The 20,873-nt window shown below is 36.6% G+C and overlaps 2 protein-coding genes across 2 annotated transcripts; both read right to left on the minus strand.

Annotated features, from left to right (window-relative positions):
- Window positions 1-452: 452 nt before the first annotated feature.
- LOC144450431 (lymphoid-specific helicase-like) lies at window positions 453-14,352 on the minus strand. The gene is made up of 16 exons (XM_078141030.1): window positions 14,330-14,352; window positions 13,955-14,020; window positions 12,829-12,922; window positions 11,920-12,029; window positions 10,948-11,028; window positions 9,961-10,125; window positions 8,550-8,732; window positions 7,860-8,074; window positions 6,865-7,090; window positions 6,037-6,198; window positions 4,466-4,614; window positions 3,437-3,668; window positions 2,171-2,290; window positions 1,717-1,833; window positions 1,288-1,447; window positions 453-815 (listed from the first exon to the last, which is right to left on the minus strand). The coding sequence occupies exons 2-16, from the start codon at window positions 13,982-13,984 to the stop codon at window positions 523-525; spliced, it is 2,337 nt and encodes a 778-aa protein (XP_077997156.1). The 5' UTR covers window positions 13,985-14,020; window positions 14,330-14,352; the 3' UTR covers window positions 453-522.
- Window positions 14,282-16,712, minus strand: LOC144451045 (uncharacterized). Its single transcript, XM_078141804.1, has 4 exons — window positions 16,705-16,712; window positions 15,837-16,006; window positions 15,407-15,543; window positions 14,282-14,533 (listed from the first exon to the last, which is right to left on the minus strand). Exons 1-4 carry the CDS (start codon window positions 16,710-16,712, stop codon window positions 14,282-14,284), a joined length of 567 nt encoding a protein of 188 aa, XP_077997930.1.
- Window positions 16,713-20,873: the final 4,161 nt, after the last annotated feature.

Here is a 20,873-nt window from a genome sequence, read left to right on the forward strand (position 1 = left end):
GCATAATGTTAACCCTAAGTTAAAGCATAACATCCAGCATACATCTATGAAGTCAAACTTCATTATTGACCTTGTAATTGAGCTTTCAATTTTCTAAGATAGACACAAACTAAAACTATTGTCATAACATGTTGATATAGCAGTGATATGCTATTGAATGGACATTGGTCTAATTTTAGTCTCAGTAGGGAGGTGTCTCTGAAAACTAGTTTATTTCGAGTGTCATAAACTTGCAGTACTGTTTTGGGACTTCTAAATGTTTACACTATGTAGATCACAGAGTGATTAGAATCACCCAACAGAGGAACCGCTACCACCCACTTTGAAGAACAATAGATTTAGTTTGCATGTCTTAGTAAATCGAAGGCTGGATTACCAGTGTCGTAACAGGTAGACCTCACAAACACCACCAGCCTTCTAACCCCCCCCCCCCCACACACACAATGTGGAATGTCTCAAACAGCTCCACTTGACATTGACTCAAACAGTCTGATGCCAAGCCATTGAACTGTCTAACTTAAACTAAGAGAGTCGTATGTCCATCTTATCGTTACTATCTTCATTGATCACCTTAAAGACTCCTGATTCAACAGCTGATTCATCCATAGTAAATGCTTCCACTTTCTGTTGATGTTTCCTCATCAAGTCACTCCTGTCCAGCAGCTTCTCCAAGTCCTTGTCACTTATAAAATGATTCTGATCACTCTCCAAGATACCATCATGGTTTTGAGCTCTAAGTAACTCTAACAGCTCTTCAGGGTTAATCACAGACTTGGCATCTTTCTCAATGTTACTTTTTCCTCCCTTGAATTTTCCTGTAGGTAGACAATATTTCAAAAATCTTTGATTCAGCAGAACAGCATTTCACTTCTTTCCTTAAGTATTGCCTACATCTGCAGTCAAACTTAGAAATTGGATGCGCTTTGGGAATAAAGCCTTTAAACTTTGCTGTAACTCTGGTGAAGAAAACTCCCACCTATTGTCACTTCAAATCAAAGAAAAACCTCTTGTGTCAGCAAACCATTATTATTTCTCAATTTTTGTGAATTGTTTTCTGGTTGACGCAATTCTCAAACCTGTCACTCAATCTACTATTTGTGGCAGTTACTGTTCTTTTTATTTATTATTTGAGAGCAGATGTCATTTGCTTGTTTATGATTGGCTCTGCATGGGCTGGACAAACACACACAAAAAATCCACGCCAGGGTATTTAAGTGATGTGTGCACTGACCAGAAACAATTCTTTTTTTGGGGGGGCCTTTAATATAATAGTGATTGCAATTGTACCTTGGTGAATGACCATCTTCTCCAGTTTCCTTTTAGCTGCAGCTCTTTCTACTATCTTCTGATCTATAGTATTAGAAGTCACTAGTCTGTAGACAACTACTGGTTTGGTCTGACCAATACGATGACAGCGATCCTGTGCCTGGAGATCACTTTGTGGATTCTGCAACCAAGTCAAGTCAATAAGCACTATGAATATATTTTTGTACCAAATAAATATATTGTTAAAATGAAATCACATTCGGTATAGCATGATCTCCTTATATAACGACACCAAACAATTTTTGCACCAAAATAAATGTTAAAATGAAATTACTTTCCCTGGTAGTGGTATATTACCTCTTAACCCATTCACTGTCAAAGATGATGTCAATGATATTGATTGCAGAGTAAAAGTAAGTCACTTTTATTAGTAAATTATGATCTTCTTACCCAGTCACTGTCATATATAATCACAGTATCTGCTGCAGCCAGATTGATTCCTAAGCCTCCAGCTCTAGTACTCAACAGAAATATAAATGTGTCCTTGTTTTGGTTAAATTCTGCAATCTGTTGGAATAAAATAACATAATACATATCATATTTTTGTAAGAACCCCTAACCAGTGTACCCTCTAACGATAGCCAAATTTTGTTGTTGAGTCAAAATGAGAAAAACTAGGATTTCTTATGAGTCACAACTTAGTAAGAGATTGGGGAACACCAAATTTTGGTGTGTCACTATCAATTGCATTCATAAGTGGTTGAAATTGGTTGGTGCATGCACAAACGGTCCAATTGTCTTAGACGACACACTACCCGCCCAGACCTAATCAATGTAAGACCCCCTATCCCAAACATTGCATACACATTGTTCTCTATTTGCAGCTAAAATTTTGTCACCATACCTGTTCTTGTCTGTCAGTGTACGACATGGTGCCATCAAGTCGACAATAGTTGTACTTCCTCAGATAACAATAATCAGACAATATATCCAACATAGTGGTCATTTGGGAGAAAATTAGCACCTGACATGACAATGGGAGAATAATTATATTACATATTGTTGTATTGGAGTTCAGTTCAGATAAAACATCCATGGATGGTGCCACTCAATTACAGGTTTATTGTGGTGTAGAAATGGTGATAAATTTGTTTTACGTCATTGTATAAAGCAACTTAAATACATTCTTTAACAACCCAGCAAATGACTAAAGTTCTTTACAATAATTTACAAAGGTTATAATACACAAGCAGTTCAAAGTTTTTAGCATTGAATTTTAATCCGTCTTGGTCAACAAACCTCATCAGAATGATAAATTGCATACTTAATATCTACAATCGGCTGATCATACCGCCACCTAGTGGTCAGCTATAACTATGGAATTTGTCATTCTGCACCATCAACAGAAATGGATTGAAAGCTCAATGCTGAAAACTTTTAACTGCCTGTGCATTGTACTCTTGGTAGATTATCTGATCTACCAAGCTGATGAAAAGTTTTGGTATTCTTTAGAAGATTCAATTTGGCAGATTTCTTCTGTAATTTAGCAATATATTTGATTGTGAAACACTGGGAAATTGTTCAGGAAAATATGAATTACCTAAGACTTTGTCACTACGCATATAAGTAAGAATTATTTCTAGGCTGAATGGGGAAAACATTTGGGATTAGTTCACTTATCCCTCTGTACACTTAATTTATGAAAAATTTGGTAAAATAAGGACGGTTTAGACTGTTGTGACTTGTATTTTGAGTACAGAAGAACCAGGACATAAATTCCATATTTTTTGTTTGAACATGTTCACTTGTATAAGGTATATGCACATACCATGCATGAGCCAAGTTGAATAAAAAATGTGGAATATATACTCTGGTCGTTCTACATCATGACAGTGCGCATCTACGTCAGTGGTTCAGCTGTGTTTGAAATATAAGTCAAAAAGTTCAAAATTGCCACTACTTTCCCTGATTTTTCTTTAGTATTACTGGCAATGGTATGATTATGTTATTTTCCAATATTTTTCTTCATTCAGCCGGAAAATACTTGATCTAAGGGTTGTCACTACTTGGCTAGCGACGTTTAGTTATAAAGACCCCTTAGGTCAATCGTATTTTCCTTGGCTGAACGAAGAAAAATATTGGGGAATATTAAACATCTAAATGTCTTTACCTTATGTCCCCTTTCTTTGAGTTGTGGTAGTAGTCTTTCTAGTATTAATATTTTACCACTAGCTTGGATTAACTTCTCATCCATCAGATAATCATTAGTAGCTGGATTAATGGGATATTCCAATAGATAGGGATGGTTACAACATTTCCTTAGTTGCATCATGATATTCTGTAGTTTGATGTTGACAATGGATGATTCCTTCACAACACACGACTCCTCAGTCTTTTTTATCCTGTGTGGAAACACAGAATTATAACTTTGGAATATCAATTTTTAAATAAATGGTTGTAATGTATGGAAGTAAAAGACCATATGGATGAGAATTTGCTATTTATTTAGGATTTTTTTAATTTATACAACAATTTCTTCACCGATTCCTACTTGAGAAATCAATATGAAAAAACATAGACCAAGTCTGTATTTGTAACCCCAATACATTACAAAAAGCTAAAAACTGTAAAAAGTTTGTTATGTACGTACAATAACAAAGATTTCACACATTTATTAATAATTTGATAAAATAGTTTTTGAAATTAAAATTCCAAAATGAATGCCCAATCCTCATCAATATGGCCACTTTAAAGGCACATACAGTTTGAGGTGTGATAAATATTGCACTTGGCTAGTAGCGGGGTTCTCAACAAAAACTTAACTTCATCAATCAATTGTTGAGAATTCTACAGTGAATGAAAAAATATTTGAACATATGCTAGTAGTGCGACTTTTTTCAGTGACATTCTGAAAAATCTGTGCAAATTTATGAAATTCTCACCACATTCCCACCCCAAACAACCCTCCCCTTGACAATTTTGATACAAGGTATTGAAATTTATTCAAGTCCAAGTCCAACTAAATTTCACTCTAAATTACATGGTTTAAAAAAATATGACAATGTTTTAAACAATATAAATTTTACAAGATTATTGCACATGTTAAAAGGTCCAAAACCATACTAAAAAACACACTGAGTATTTAATGAAGTTATATATCAAATCTGAACAGGTATTGAGAATGAAAAAGTTATCTTACTCGGAGTCACTTGTGAATTGTTGGAACCATTTCACGATATCATCTCTCTCATTATCATCTCCAATCATAGCCTTGTAGTTGACTTTCTCACTGCAGCGACGTTTTGGTCTTCCTTTGATGTCCAATTCAACAGTTTCCTTCACCTTAGTCTGGAAATAAAATTCAGTTAATTTTTAACCATTTCACATTGTAAATGTTAGTATATACTATGGGTAGAATGTGTCCCAAGTGACAAATTTCCCTGAAAACTAAAGTGCTTTAAAATCTCTTAAAACTTTGCTCTGGTCCTTTTGCAATAATAAAAGAAATTTGGGGTCACCATCTTGATTTTAAGGAAATTGTCAATTTTTAGTTTTATTACAATTCAGCAGCCATATAGGATTCTAAAATGGCTTAGTGGGTATTTCTTTGTATATAACTTAGTACAAGTTGGTCCTCTTTCTCCCTAGTGGGTATTTATTTGTACACAATTTTAGTACAAATTAATTATCTCTTTCAACCTCTCTCTTTCATGTGTGACCCCAGATTCTTTTTATTGCCTTTAACTGAGGCTGGTGGAGTTTCTTGAACAACATAGCATGAAAAGCTTGAAGAGTTTATATCTAAAGCACATTCTACACTAAAGGTCTAAGTCAGATTTGGATCAAAATTTGGGTGATGAAAAGTTGTTTGGCAAAATGATAGAAACAGTTGATCCTGCATAAAAGAAAGCTCCTTCCTACTGATAAGATAACATTAGTGTGGAAACCTTGGATTGAGTCATTAGCCCCCGTCTACACGGCACTAAAAATCCTAACTGAGGTAGGATTCGGGATAGTTTGAAGCGCGTGTAGACGCAGACGCAAACGCATCCTGAAACCGTCCTGACTTAGGACACCTTTGACAGGTTTCCTGAAACCCTCCTGACTTCGTCCTATGTACTGTCAGGACGGAAGGCGCGACATCTCCGCTGTAACCTTCCTATGTGTAGAACACAAATCTATTGAAACTCAGGTAGGACTTGGGACTGCCTCAGGTTGGGCGACCTACGTGTAGATGGGGCTAATGTCCTGTAAGGCCCAAGTTAGATTTTGATGAAAATTAGGGCGAGGAAAAGTTGTCTGGTACTGTTTTGGATAAAGTTGGTCCAGAACAAAAATAATAATCCTCTATACTCTTATGACTTCACTGATATGATAACACTACTGTAACACCTGGGATTGAAATCCTGGCCTTTAAAGTTTGTTACATAGAGAATACAGGGATGCATTTAGAAGGTCATGTCAAGTTTGGATAAAATGGCTCCAGCATTAATGTAAGAAGCTGAAATTGACTTAGAGACACTTGATAGAACCAAGTCTATATGAAATAATTTCAAGATTTGAAATAGGAAACTGAATATAGAAATATATAAAACATCAATTTTCTGGTGAAGAACCAGTAAGAGATGTATCTATATTTTTTGCACCGTTTCTGTCAAATCAAGCAAGGCTATGTGCTGTCAATGTCAGAACTGTGAGTAACTGGCTTTTCTTACAAGGTTAACGCAGCCTCTGTATGTACAACATCAAAACACACAAATGGAAAGATACCTTCTTGTCTTCAATACGCTGCAGTATTGTTTTATCCACAGTGGCTTTATAGTAGAAATGTTGTAGTTTGGTTAGTGGTGCAAATACTAACACTTCTCTCTTTGGCGGTATCTTCAACTCAACATCAGTTTTCAAACGTCGCAATAAAAACGGTGTTAAAATCTGAAACAAGAATAAAGATAAGCGTTAAACATAGATTCTAGTGCAAGTTTACTTAAGGATACATAGTTATGCAGTTAAACAGAGATGAGGTGTATACAACACCCTCTACAGTCAGGTAACAAATCTACATGATTGAATTGTATACAGTAGTCTAGTTCCAATACAGTATCACTACCATTTACACCTCCACTCACAGTATACATGTAGTCAAAGTTGTTACTCTAGAAGTCCTGAGAAGCATGAGATGCAATTCAAAATTTACCCACAGTCACCCAAACAGTCATTAACATCATGTCTTTGTTAATCAATCACAAAATTCTAACCAATAACACAGTCCCTCATAAAGTTAGTGTTTATTGGGGCGGTTATGGAATGTCCAAATATGGTATAGTTGTCAGCTCTGGATGCTACTTATACACTGTTTACATCACTATAACAGTTAGGGGTTCACTGATTAGATGAACAACTGTTAGTGCTGATTGAGGAACTTTGACCAGACGTGGTTTAGTACCACAGTTGGCATCCAGACTTTTTCTTAAACATAGTATAAATCCACATGGTAGCCTTTCTCTGTAGCTTTCTGACTTTTTTTTATATTACCTGACAAATCTAGATGATGTAGCAGGTCCAGTATTTTATTTTCTTGTTCCCTAGCAACAGACCTACCTGATGAAGCATGCCCAGTATATTGTTTTCTTGTTCCCTAGCAACCAGTGCTTCTTCATCACCTTCACTGAGAGACTGGAAATCAAACCAGGATTCAAAGCTACGGAGGTCATCAAAGACTTCAGGAAGAAGAAAGTTTAACATGGACCATAATTCTGCCAAGTTGTTTTGTAATGGTGTCCCTGTCAGTAAGAGTCGATTGGCTGACTTGTACATCTTAAGTTCTCTAGAAAAGAAAATATAGAATGTTCTTGTTATAGTTGATGTGGCGGTAAATTCTACTGGGTTCCAAAACTTTAGCAAAAATACTGATAGACATTACCCAAATGCATCTTCATAACACAAGACAGACCTGTAAAGGTAACATGCATGTATACATCCCTACAGTTAAAACTGAATATGGGAGAAGGTCTTTCCACTATAGTGGTGCTGTTCTATGGAACAATCTAACTGTATCCATAAGATCAGCTCCGTAAGTGTAAGTGGATTTCTTTTAAAGTACTTGTGCATCTGTAACTTTTTGTCCTGGTTTGTCCCTTCTTTTTGTTTTTTTTGTTTCTGAGTATGTAATATTGCAACAGGTTCCATTGGGAGAACAGTGCTAATGCACTGAAATGGTGTCTGTATATGAAAGATTAATAAATAAAAAAATAAATATGAAGTACAAAACACTAGCCTTCATAGAAGACATGCCCCCCCCCCCCCCCCCCCCCTTACTGGTTTGATACATGGCAAAGTTATTGTGCAAATTGACATTTGACTTTGAAGATGAAGGTCAAGGTTATAAAGCAATGTCTGAATAGTAAGTGTACCTCTAACAATGTACATGTACACGCTTGCATGTAAATGGAGTCTCTTGGTAGACAACTTCTAACGTTATTGTGTAAATTCACATTTGACCTTGAAGATGAAGGTCAAGGTCAAAGCTTTTGTCTCTCACTGAAATATAAGTACAGATGACAGCTGAATGGTTTATCTCTGGAATGCACACTTACCTTATAAGTCTACAGTTTAGGTTCTTGATCCGATGTCCTTCATCTACAATAATATATTTCCATTCATAACCCTGTAAATACTTCCTGTCATTCATGACAATCTCGTAGGACGTGATAACTACTGGATGCGTTTGTTTGACACCATGTTTACGTCTGATATCACGGCGTACTCGCTCCCTCTCAGATATTGAACCATGGTACAACAGTATAGGTACCTACAAAGCAATGATTCAAATTCTATAAATTTGAATGTTTGAAATGATATACAATGTAATCTTGTAAGATGTGATATAAACATTGGATGTGTTTCTTTGATGTAATGTTTATGTCTGATAACACTCTGTATCACAGCGTACTCGCTCCCTCTCAGATATTGAACCATTGTACAACAGTATAGGTACCTACAAAGCAATGATTCACATTCTGTAAATTCAAATGTTTGAAATGATATAATCTCATAAGACATGATAACTACTGGATGCATTTCTTATAACTTTTTATTAATTTGCTTTTTCATGTTGATTTTTTGAGTAGGATGCCATGATATAAAACAAAATGTTGCAAGAAAATGCATTCATTCAATCTTGCTATCTTTAAGTGTAGCATGTGCAGTTTCTTACTGGTTTCTGCGTGGTTGTATTAACAAGAGCGTGCGAACAGTAACTTGAAACGGGTTGTAAAGTATTTTACCTTTGGAGTGAACCTCTGGAACTCAGACACCCAGTTGGGTAATGTTGATAGTGGTGCACAGATGAGAAATGGTCCTGGAACTCCCATATTGACGAGATGTGCAAGAAGTGCTATACACTGTACAGTTTTACCAAGACCCATCTCATCAGCTAAAATACCATTTACACCATTCTCATAGATAACCTGGTATAAAAATTAAGAATTCAAGGCTGGTTTCCAGAGATGTAATTCTGATCTGCTGCTGTGTGTTACTGACTCATAATGTTGTTAGCATCTGATGAATTGATACTGGGTCACAAAAAGTGAATTGCATTTTGTGGATAATTGCAATAGGTTTTCAAATCCCTTTTTGACTACAGGGTAGATGTCTTTCACTCCTAGATTGTACTTGCTTTTAGCCAGGTCCGTGACCCACAATTTAACAGCTGGCTGTGGTGGGAGAGGTCAGTTATTATACTATTTGCTTGACTGCCATTGAACTATCCTGGCATTATTGAAGCAGGGTGATACACTTGCAGTCACATAAATTTCATGATTTTCCAGAAGTATTTAGATCAACATAGGTAATTTTTCAGGAGTGCTTACTGCTGTTGAGGGCTCCCACAACATGTTGCATTACATTTTTTTCAACAATCAACACTTTACGACGGTAATCAAGTTTCAATCAATCAATCACATTTTTCAACTAGTTTCCACGAGTTTGAAATTTCAGGACTTTTCAGGAATGTATGAACCCTGTGATGGAAGTTGACAGCTTTCAACTACTGAAAGGAGTGCATAAAGTTCTTTTGAATGAAACAACCTACCAAAGTGTCTGGGCATGGTCAAGAGTCATTCATATTCTTGTTAAGGGTGGCAAGTAGGTAAACTGTACCTTAGTTCCCCAGTCACTTTACCAGAGTTCCCCCAAAAGATTATGGTACAATGTATTCGAAACTGTGCCAGTTTTACAAGATTTCCCCCTTACTACATGACTGGGGTTATCAGCCCTTGGCAAACACTCTGTACATTGTACCATTAAGTACAAGCAAGGGAAGGTACAGTATAACAGTATACTTATTCTATGCACTGCAGTTCTTTACTAATTAACCTATAGAAGAGTGATACAAACAGTGACAGGCAAACATTTACAAGCAGAAAGTGACAAACAGGGAAAATAAACATACATTACAATCCATCATTTTAGCTCACATTCACGTACAAATTTCAAGTTCCCTGCCATTTCATATACAGATAGAGGCCATAAAACTGTTTTCTTTTTATAAAACCATACATATCTCTGTACTTCCAACATGCTGTGCCACGTATTATTCCAACTCATTTATTTACTTTCCCTATTTGTAACAAGTTCTGCTTGTAAATGCTTGCCTGTTGCTTGTTGTAGAAAGATTGCATCAATGTGTAGTCTTACCTTGAGCCATTCCATGCCTTGAATTTGATAATCTCTCAAGACACCGCCAGTAAACATCAGTGGTTGTTTGTCACTCACCCTCTCCCCATTTATAATACGACTAAAGGTATCAACGGAATCTTCCTCTTCTTTAATATTTGTCTTGGTCTGAAAAAGACATGAAAGCTTTGAATCACTTTCAATCATAAGTATTTTCCCAAGAAAATAACAACAATATTCCAATTATGAAAAAGACAAAAGATTGCATACTTTGGCCACTTGGAGTGCTACATTGTATTTGGACATGAAATCTGTCATGTTGAAACCAAAAGACTACTCCCATAAAATACCCAAAATTGGAAATAAGATTTAGTGCACTATTATATTAATTATGCCATATTCCTGTTACGAAAAACAAAAGATTGTATATTTTGGCCACTAGGAGTGCTGTTTGGATACAAGTGAGGGCCACAATAGTGGAGTGTTGTATGCAAAATTTGACAAAAAATTGTCATATCCCAGCATATCAAGGCTAAAGTCAGTGACATTCTGAATAATTCTGTGTACTGCATTTATGACATAATTTGCAGAATCTTACAGTTATCCAACTTGCATGATTATCAGTGTGTCCTACAGTTTGTTGTTTCAGCTAGTCAAACAGTTCAGCTCAATTTTATTTGGGGTAAAGGTGACAAGATGTGAACATTGCAAGACACTAACTTTAATAATATTGTATTTTGTCAAAAGATTTGACTTTTTTGAAGCTACATTCTGAATAACCCAATTAGACAAATATAATTGTTCCATGCATGTCACAAATATCAACTAAAAAAACAAACATACACAGTATAAGAAAATCTAAAAAAACAAAAAATATGCAACAAACTCAATTCATGGAAAAGCACTAGCACAGTTGGATTGGCTTCATTATTTGTAGGCTACCTGTGCAGTCATAACAAACATCCATATTCTTTATATATACAAATTTCAAAAGTGTTGCAGACTTACAATGGCTGTGGCCTGAACTGTATCTTTGACAGTGCCTTCATCACCAGATTTGTGCAACTTTCTCCTTTTGTTTTCCAGTTCCTGCAAATGACAAACCAGAATGGTTATTTTGGATACATGTTGACAGTCTTGTATTGTAATGTGTTACAGTATACTTATGCCTCAAGTAATTCCTGATAAACCTTCCATACTACATGAATATTGCCCTAGGGCAAATTGAGGTCATTATGGGTCAATAGTTCATACCATGTGATACAATCTAAGCCAATCACTGCAGGCTATATGAACATGGTGTGTTATAATCAAACTTAGTCGCCCAGTATGACTTCATATGTTTCAGAATCGGTGTGTTTGACATGTGTTCCAAAAACCAATTTGTACTACAACAATTAAAAATCTATGCTGGTTAGAAGATGTTCCCCTCATTGTTCACATACTAAACAAGAAAATACGAAATCAGTGAAATTATTATTCTAGATGCAATATGTAGGCTCAATTTTCAAAAATCTCTCTCCATGTATAGTCAAATGAACCTAACATCTAGCTAAATCTGCTGTTGTGGAAAGGGTGAACAGCGAATGTCAGTAGTAATCCATCACACACTGACAGGCCTTTGTAACTGGTTACTGCATTCAGTTTACTATAAATTAAACCTCCAGTCCAAAAGTAAGTCACATTTATATCAATGCTCCAATTAATGCTGTCAGTAGTAAGAACAGAGTGTTGTGCTCGATATTTAAAAGCATTTGACTATACATGTATAGTAGTATTGGAGGGGGAGAGAGAGAGAGAGAGAGAGAGAGAGAGACAGAGAGAGACAGAGAGAGAGAGAGAGACAGAGAGAGAGAGAGAATTGAGCCCTGGTATATAACATCTACACTACAAAATCCCCACCCAAATATACAAAATAATGTACAATCAACGTTAGAAAAGTCAGATAGTTTAATTAAGTTAAAGTTAGAGTGTTCTCACCTCTTTGTTCAAGATATCTGCTATGTTGTAACTTTGCTTGTCATGCTCAACTTTTCTTTTACGACCTCTCTTTGTCAGGGAAGCTGCTACTTTCTCTGGCTTGGTACTTTCTGTTGTCAAAAACAATATGATGACCATGATATTTCTTTTTTCTTTCTGATCTTTTTCAGAAAGAAAGTTGAGCATGAATAATAGACAGCATTATACTGTAAACCAGCATCATTATAATATTGGCATAAGCAAATCAATGATCAAATTTGAAATGATAAGATTGAAGTACAGCTGGCTAATTTGATACTACAAACAGTCCCTAACCAAATGGGAGCTACAACTGTAGACAAAAAACCATGGACGAATGGAACCTGATACAAACTGGGAAATTAAACTAATGAATTGGATTAATAACACTTAGCACAGCATGTTGGAACAGCAGAGACTTGTATTACACACTATGGTTTGATAAGAACAAATTCATGGCCTCTTTACATGAACCTGAACTATCATGTAAAGTGGCCATAAAACTGTTCTTATCATATGATGGAATGGAATACATGTCTCTGCTGTTTCAACATGCTGTGCCAAGTCTTATTAATTCCCTGTTTGTAACAGCTTCCATTTGTCCACGGTCTGATGCCAAAGTTTATTCTACAGTGGCATGAGATTACCAATGAAAGCATGCTATATCTAGGAAATACAACTTGGCACTAACTTGCCTCATTGAGTCATTGTAGTTCCTATACTAAGCTCAGTTTGTGCCCTGTTAATGTAATATTACAATTTATTACACCTCCTGTCAATGGTCAGAATCGAATCACTTGACTATTGTCTGTGCATGCCAAGACTACTGCTCAGAACTATTGTCAGCTGGTGTTATTTCGGCTGAGTGTTGTGTATCTATTTTGTACCTACCTTGTGAATTTTCTTGTTTTTTTAACTGTCTCCTTGTAGTCATTCTTCTGCCGTTATCAGCCTCTATAACCTTAGGCTCCACCACCATAGAATCCTGGAAAACAATCATTCACATACACAACATCATTTTCTCTGTCTGTCTTTCTTTATTACAAGATTAAGGATACAGTGTAAATTATAACTGCTTTCACATTTCATTGATTCAAACCTGAACCACATTCAAACTGAGCTAGGTAACCTTTGTCTGATAAGCGTAAGCAATAAACTGTGACTATAGCTGTGGGCACCATATCTATAATATAAACAGTGAGCACAAAATTTAAATGACCCAGCTCAAGTTTATAGTATACATAATACTAATGTTGGTTTTTTATATAACGCTTTCCCACTCTGTGTTCAAAGCGCTTTACAAATATAGCACTTTGCACGGATCTTTAGAGGCACAACAGTCCTCAACTCCTTGGGTAGCATACAATCCATTGCAGCCTATATATGCATAAATTAAAGCATTTACACTGCAACCTCTATACTACCAGGTCCTCAATTATACAGCTGAGTTGACTGACACACAATAGTGGTTTAAATCTTGCCTAAGGACTTTAACCATTCAGAAACAAACAGCAGCGATGGGGCTTGAACCTGCAACCTGCAGATTCAAAGCCAGCCACTCTAACCATTCACCCATCATGACTTCATAGATCTGACTGCACCCATCCATACCACTATGGTTTATTACTTACACTGATAAGACAAATGTTACTAATCAAGTTTTTTAGGTTTTACTTGGTTGTACCTGGCTCTTTAGATATCAAACATATTTGATCATTGACACTGTGCCTCTGTAACTTTTTGTCCTAGTTGTCCCTTTTTTGTTTGTTTTTCTTAGTACGTAATCTTGCAGTTCAGGTTCCATTGGGAGAACAGTGTTGCACTGAAATTGTGTCTATATATGAAAGAGTAATAACAAATCAAAATAATAAAAAAAGTACATGACTCTCTTTCAGTTGTATAACCATGGGTATTGAAGATATGACACCTGTAGACCTCATATACTATCCTACAGCCAAGTGCTTCTTTACTACAACAATGTTCCATAACACCATGAGAATAGTTATTTTTATCTCACCTGAGATTCTTGGCTATCTCCTACATCCATACTGCTTCCACTATCAACTTCATCAATCCCCTGTAACTAGACATTTTCAAAAAATTTCATTAAATTAAAATTATGCTGCAACATTCCTTTTTTTTAAACATTCACAGAGAATAACATTAAAATGGCACAAGCTTCCAGTTTATAAGATTTTCACACAAGCGAAAATAATTGCATGGAACCAATTCCAGTATAATGTATATCATCACTTTTATTTTTTCATACTTTTTGTTGCCAAGTTGCACATTTGTATTTTTTTCCCCCCTATATTTATTTGTCAGGTTAACAGACTCGACTAGTTCAGATCAAACTATTTCTATGGCCCTCATTAACTGTAAAACAAGTTACCTTTGATGCCTCTTTGCCAGCCATGTCTTTCTCTTCTAGTTTTTTCTTCTTCACTGCTAGCCTTGCCTGTCGTTTTTTCTCCTTCTCTTGTTGTTGTTCCATTTTTAATAGTAAGAAGTTGGTGTAGACACTACTTTTTTGAAGTAAATGCTGCAACCTTCTAAATCTCTGCTCATGGAGTTCTTTTTCCCATTCTTCCTGGGCCTACACAAGACAAGGTCAAAGGTCAAAACTTAGTGTGTTGCCTATCACTGAAGGACATTACAATGATTCTAGAACTGGCAGTCATTTCTATCTTAATTAATCATTGGAGTCTCAATTTTTGTTAAATTCCTGCACAAATGTCCACATCAAACAGTGATGAATTTCATTTGTTGGCTTGTGCATGGTATATTATGAGGTTCTTATCATCTCTTCATTCATCATATAGCTGCAATAATTGTACCGTTTGATGCGATTTTAAGGGGTTTTTCGTCTGTTTTCGTGCTTTTTTTTGTACCGTCGTTTAACCTGAATCAAACGCTACAATTCTTCTAATGCAAACGCAAATAGACGGAACCGATTCAGATCTGAATCGCAAAGTTGGGCAGACTTTTCTGCTAAATTACGCCTTACCTGGCAAAATATCGCACATTTCCTAACTCCAACATTAATTACGAAGCCTTCAAGACCCAAGAAGTGTTCAGAGGTACCCAAATTCTGTCAAAAACAGCAAATGTAGCAACGCATGCAGCATTTTGAAAGGGGCAGAACGCTGACAATTCGCTCACGTTTTAAACATGGCATCATCTATTTGCGTTTGCATTAGAGGAATTGTAGCGTTTGATTCAGGTTAAACGTTGGAAAAAAAGGGCACAAAAACAGATGAAAAAGCCCTCAAAATCACATCAAATGCTACAATTATTGCAGCTATTCATCATGTAGCTGCGAGTGCAGTTTCCATAACATGACATTGACGTAAATATCATGACATTTTATAACGTCCCATACCAGAAGTGATATTTCGCATTAAATGTCATAAAAAATGATTGATCTGGGCATAGGTACACGATAAGACAAGTTCTTCATATGCCTCACCTTTTGTTGTATTTTTCTCTCTTCTTCTATAGTTTCTTGATGTAGATGTTTTTCTTCCTCCACCATTTCCTTGGTGATTAACCCATCAGATGGAATACTGGCTATGTCTTCTAGCTCCTCATCTTTAACACCTGGACCTGTTACAAATCAGAATACAAATGTATACACATATCAAAATCAGGTAAATAGGAAATTGAGAATACAGTGCCCTTGCTCAAAGTAGGGGTATCGTCACCTTATAGCACCATTTCATAAGAGCTTTTTCCTTGGTATTCTGTAGAAGTTACTAAATGATAACTTGTGTGTCAGGGACATGACTATACAGGTAAGCAAGTACAAACTAGAAACGAAAGACATCTACCCTGCCGTCAAACGAGGATTAATTTACATAAAATAGACAAATTACATATTGTATTTTTATATAAATTACCAGTAGTGTCCATGGTAACATCTTGATGAGCTGTTTCTTCAGGTTCTGCAGCCTGTTCTAGAGCAAGAGATGGAGATTTCCTTTCAGGGTTGATTTCAGGCTGTGTGGTTGGTTCTATTCTGAAAGATGGCGGCTTCTGTTCTGCAATGACTTCACTCATTTTGATGGACCTGAAATGATTGCCAGTAGAATCACAACATTATTATTTTTGTTTTAATACTTATGACATGCCAAGACAGACCATAGACCCTACACGAAAGGGTCTATGGACAGATACAAACTTCACAAAGTCAAAATATCACTGTAACAGAATAGGTATAATCTAACAATGGATGTCAGTTTCCGCATCCACCATTTCTGGCGAGACTTCAAAATTTATTCTTTTTCTCGAATATGTTAAAAAAAGTTTAGGGTCAGCAGTGAAAAACTAGGTGGGGTCGGGTAATCGGAACTATACAATTTTTTAGGCCTTATCTTATCATTTGAAGAAGAAAAAAATCATTGGGTAATGTATGTACTATTACTATAAATTGACTGTGAGTTGAAGGATATTGCATTTAATGAAGTTGAACATAGGGCGGAGAAGGGTGCGAGGACTGACTTCTAGATTCAAGCAGTTGACGACGAGTGCTGTTACGTAAAACGTTACGAAAATCGAAAAGTGCATTATAACTTATTGTTGTTGAATACGTAACTCTCACTCTCCCGACACCAGTCGGTTTTACTATTTAATACTGTACATGTGACAACACAGGCAGGGACTTTTCATGAAATGTCTTCAACCAAAATCGACACGAGTTTTGAAAAAATGCCATGTTTGTCATCCTTCCATGTGCACCACCATGCACTGTGCTCACAATGCACTCACTTCCGCATTTTGAGTTGGTCTGTGAGGTCGCCAAAAATACATAAGAAGTTCAAAAACTTGCCAGAAATTTGGAACATTTTTAGTAGACGTGGTCATAGCAACTAAATTGGCCAATTGCTTGCAAAAGTTACGGTCTTACCTTCAAAAATGTAATAATATTGACAAGTAAAGGTGCTCAGTCGCTCACGGGTCCACGTCTGTGCAGAGGGTTATTCGGTCTGACAGCAGCTGTTTTCGTAATGATGTCACGTGATTAAAAACTCCCGCCATTTAACTCTCATCATAGGACCCTGTATATCTAATACAATTTCAATAATGAAACCTCACACGATTCGACAATATCGGAAGTTGCCATAACATACATAATACGTGGGCATTATTTTATGAACAGAAGCTGTTCGTCATGCACAAAAGAAAAGACATTAACACTTTATGATCATGTAAATCAAATTCAAAGAAATTTTAAAATGTTATTAATCAGTATATCCTTCCTTGTAATCTTTCGCTAAAAGAGTTAAACTTGCCAAATGTTATACCAGCTACCTATAATGTTGAGTACTAACGAACAGATAAAAATGTCTTTTATAAATGATCTACCAATTTTTTAGTGAATATATCTTTGGGTATTTGAAGAAATTAAAGTGCCCCATAATACTGGCTTACTGCAGTGATTATCAGTCACCATACACGACAGAAAAATCACTTGAAATGCTCCTTTCGTTTTCAGTCAAGTTACTGGCATTCAACTCATTGTATCTTCTAGTACCTCAAGGACAGGACAAGCTGTCGTTTGTTTCTGAGTGGCTAAAGTCCTTGGGCAAGATTTGAACCACGACTGTGCCTCGGTCAACCCAGCTGTATAATTGAGGACCTGGTTGGATAGAGGTTGCAATGTGAATGCTTTAATCATATCCGCTTATAAAGGCTGCAATGGATTGTATGCTCCCCGGGGAGTTGAGAAAGTATAAAGGGCCGCTGTGCTGATATGATCCGAGCCAGGTGTAATAATTGTAAAGCGCTTTGAGCGCAGGGAAAGCACTATATAAAAACTAACATTATTATATTATAAGAACAAGGTGATGTGTAATACAGTGGACCGCCAGTTGTTGTTTCCTTCCTCTTTTATATTATGTGCTATTGTAAAATGCCAACTCGTCGACGTCTGACATCCCATGGCAGGGTGGATCAAAGATAAATCATTACATGACCATGCATGCAATGATGTGCCCCGGTTTACAAATACACTTTTTAAAATTCATCTTTCATATTGGACTTCATTTCAGTGTACAGCACTCAGCTGCAGCCTGTTCTCCCGGCCCACTGAAACATATTGCAAGATGTACAACCAATTCACAACACAAATCGGACAAAAAACAACATCATACACCACCACCACCACGTGGTGATCGTGATCGTTGGGGCGCGCCGGCGCTGATTATTGGGTGCCGACCCCAAAATAATTATTTGATTTGAATTATTGCGATTACAGCTACACAGAATATGTTTATCCACGGGTGAATCAATACTGTTCACGGTGTACGACATCAAGAATAAGGAAATTATTGTACCCCAAGAACAAAACTTTAAAAAAAAAATAATTTCCAGTTGCAGCTAGTCCAGATTAAAGTTAAGTGGTCGGTCATCCGGTACCCATACCTAGATGAGGCGTTTTTTTTCGATTGTTTGTAAACAAATCCAATGCGTACGTACTGCGTAGCAACCATCACAGATATTAAATGAATTCAGGCGTTTAATTGAAGAGAAGAACCGGGTCGGGTTGCGATTATTCAATTTCAACCATCCCATTTACATGTATAAGGTAAACGTGTTCCAGTTCACACACGCGTCGCAATTTCAACTCATGGCCTCATTTCAACTCACCTCAATATAACACCCTAATTTCAACTCACCTCAATTTCAACTCGATCGTCCCACGGCCAGTAACACAAACAATTTTTTCCTTACAAATCTAAAAAGATATAGGAATGGAGGTAATTTCGCCGCGTTGCGATCGCTGGGAAGTTTGTCACTGCAACGGAAACAATTTTACACCTTGTCGACAAAGGATGGACGTGTTAGAAATTCGCTTGCTGTACCCCCACTTTTTGCTGTTTGCCACTATAAACCGTACGCGAAAAGTGAGGAGTTGACTTGATGTTACATGTTTGGAAGGGTCCCGCGGAGTATCGATAAATCGAGGCTCAAGCAACTTTAAGCGTCCCGCACGCATGTTTTACTAACAAGGGTGATTTCGAAATGACATTTTAGAGCAACTGTGTATATTTTTCATCGAAGTAACCGGCCACTGATATAGTAATATCTAATAAAAAAATTGTCATTTCCTTATAAAAAAGACATTGTACCTCTGTTAATTGGTGATCAATAGTGTCCGTAGGTGATGTAGTGGCAGCTAGGTTTGAATTTAGCGCCATGTTAAAACTGTTACAGTACTAGTTATAACCACAGACACGGAAGAAAGTTCTTCCTTGTTTGTGAACTAGAGTATCATCTTTCGATCAGACAACCACACTATATTCACTGAAAGTTATTAAAATACCAATAATTAGACAACATATATGTTAATCAGTGATCGATCTTATCCATAAGTTGTAGAGCAATAAGTTTAAATCATGGTCGGCGTTGAGGGCGCTGATTTTCAAGTGCGGACCCAAATGTAAATTTGATTACCATGCATGTCATACATGTATACAACTACACAAAATACGCTTACCCACATGTGATGTAATAGTGTTCAAGGTGTACGATATTATGAATGATTTATTGTATCTAACAGACAGACAGACAGACAGACAGACAGACACACGCACGCACGCACGTAGTGGAATATATACACACACTGAAAATGACAAACGGTAAAAAAACCCGTGAAAAACATTGCAAAGAGCTGAAAACTACGACCAAGGATCTATAATGTCGGCGATATAGTAAATTAAAGTTGTGGTTGATTTACTTTCATATAATATGTGATGTTGAAAAGGTTGGACGAGTTGAACTTCGGATGACTTGAAAAAATAGAGCCAGTTGCAACTCGACGAGTTGAAATGGTGCTGGTCTGTCACCACACGTCTGCGTTGGTTGTTGTTCCCATGCGACCCCACGCATTTATTCACCTTTAGCCACTTTCATTGTAGAAAGACAAAATTAATGAAAATTCTCAACCCATTTCGTCTTTTAAAAGGTTAAGAGACACGGGAGTACAATATAGTCAGCATCATTGCAATAGAGAATTGATTAATAACACGTGGAAGATAATGAAAGAAAACGAAAGCCCTAAGGGTATCTGAACAGATTGAAGAAAACTTTAATAAATAAATAAGAACAAAAACTTTTTTCCATGTTTATACGTTGGTCTTAGCAACCGAAAACAACAGTTCCTTTGAAAGTTATCACCCAATCACGCATAAGCACAGACCACTATCACACCCGACTTTATATACATACTAAACATATAGCAATATTTTGCGTTTGCACTGGTTGCTGTTCCCCACTTGATAGTCGTCGTACGTGTGTTGAGAACTTACCAATTGAGAGATTTGGTAAGTACACCAGATAACTAGGCTGTTAAGTTTTTAAAAAGTTTTGGTTTTTTTATGTATTAATCTTTCATGTACGCAATAACATTTCATTGCAAGGCACTCTTCTCCCGATGAACCCTGTTGAAAGATATACAAACCACCATTTATCCACTAAAATGGACAGAACATAAAAAAACTAGAAACCCAACTCGTATTAGCGCAAAAGTTACGTAGGCAAGGTGTTTACTTTAAAAAGGGATGACGACGCGTACGTCCGAGAACATTTAGCAAACAAAATTCTCGTTTAACTCAGAGTTGATCTCATCGAAGGGTGACAGACGGCTCCACAGACAGAACAGCACCACGTAATGAATGTCCATTTGCTATATTCAGTTCGAACGTTAGGGATGTAAATGTTGCCATTGCTATCTCGTGTTATGGGAATTAATCTGCTTTTTGAAATACTAAAGATTTTAGTGAGCTAAGTAGCTGCACCACCTGTAATGGCTTTGTAGACGACGAGCGTTGCCAGTAGGTATTTCCATCTACATTATTAATCTGATGACTGCCCGAACGTAAGTTTTCATATGCGTATGCCCACACTGTATTGGTATAGCGGGGAACTTCGAGTAG

This window comes from Glandiceps talaboti, chromosome 20 (assembly GCF_964340395.1).
Source record: "Glandiceps talaboti chromosome 20, keGlaTala1.1, whole genome shotgun sequence".
Lineage (NCBI taxonomy): Eukaryota > Metazoa > Hemichordata > Enteropneusta > Spengelidae > Glandiceps > Glandiceps talaboti.

Bases quoted from the DNA above. Each gene is read 5' to 3' on its own strand.
- LOC144450431 (XM_078141030.1), bottom strand. From the start codon at position 13,984: ATGGATGTAGGAGATAGCCAAGAATCTCAG. The intron at 10,126-10,947 runs GTAAGTCTGCAA...AGTGATTCAAAG, and splicing joins CAGTTCAGGCCACAGCCATT to CTTTCATGTCTTTTTCAGAC. The intron at 1,448-1,716 runs GTAAGAAGATCA...ACTTGGTTGCAG, and splicing joins TTATATATGACAGTGACTGG to AATCCACAAAGTGATCTCCA.
- LOC144451045 (XM_078141804.1), bottom strand. The intron at 15,544-15,836 runs GTAATTTATATA...GATTTGTAACAG, and splicing joins TGTTACCATGGACACTACTG to GTCCAGGTGTTAAAGATGAG. The intron at 14,534-15,406 runs GTGAGGCATATG...TGTCTTGTGTAG, and splicing joins AGAGAAAAATACAACAAAAG to GCCCAGGAAGAATGGGAAAA.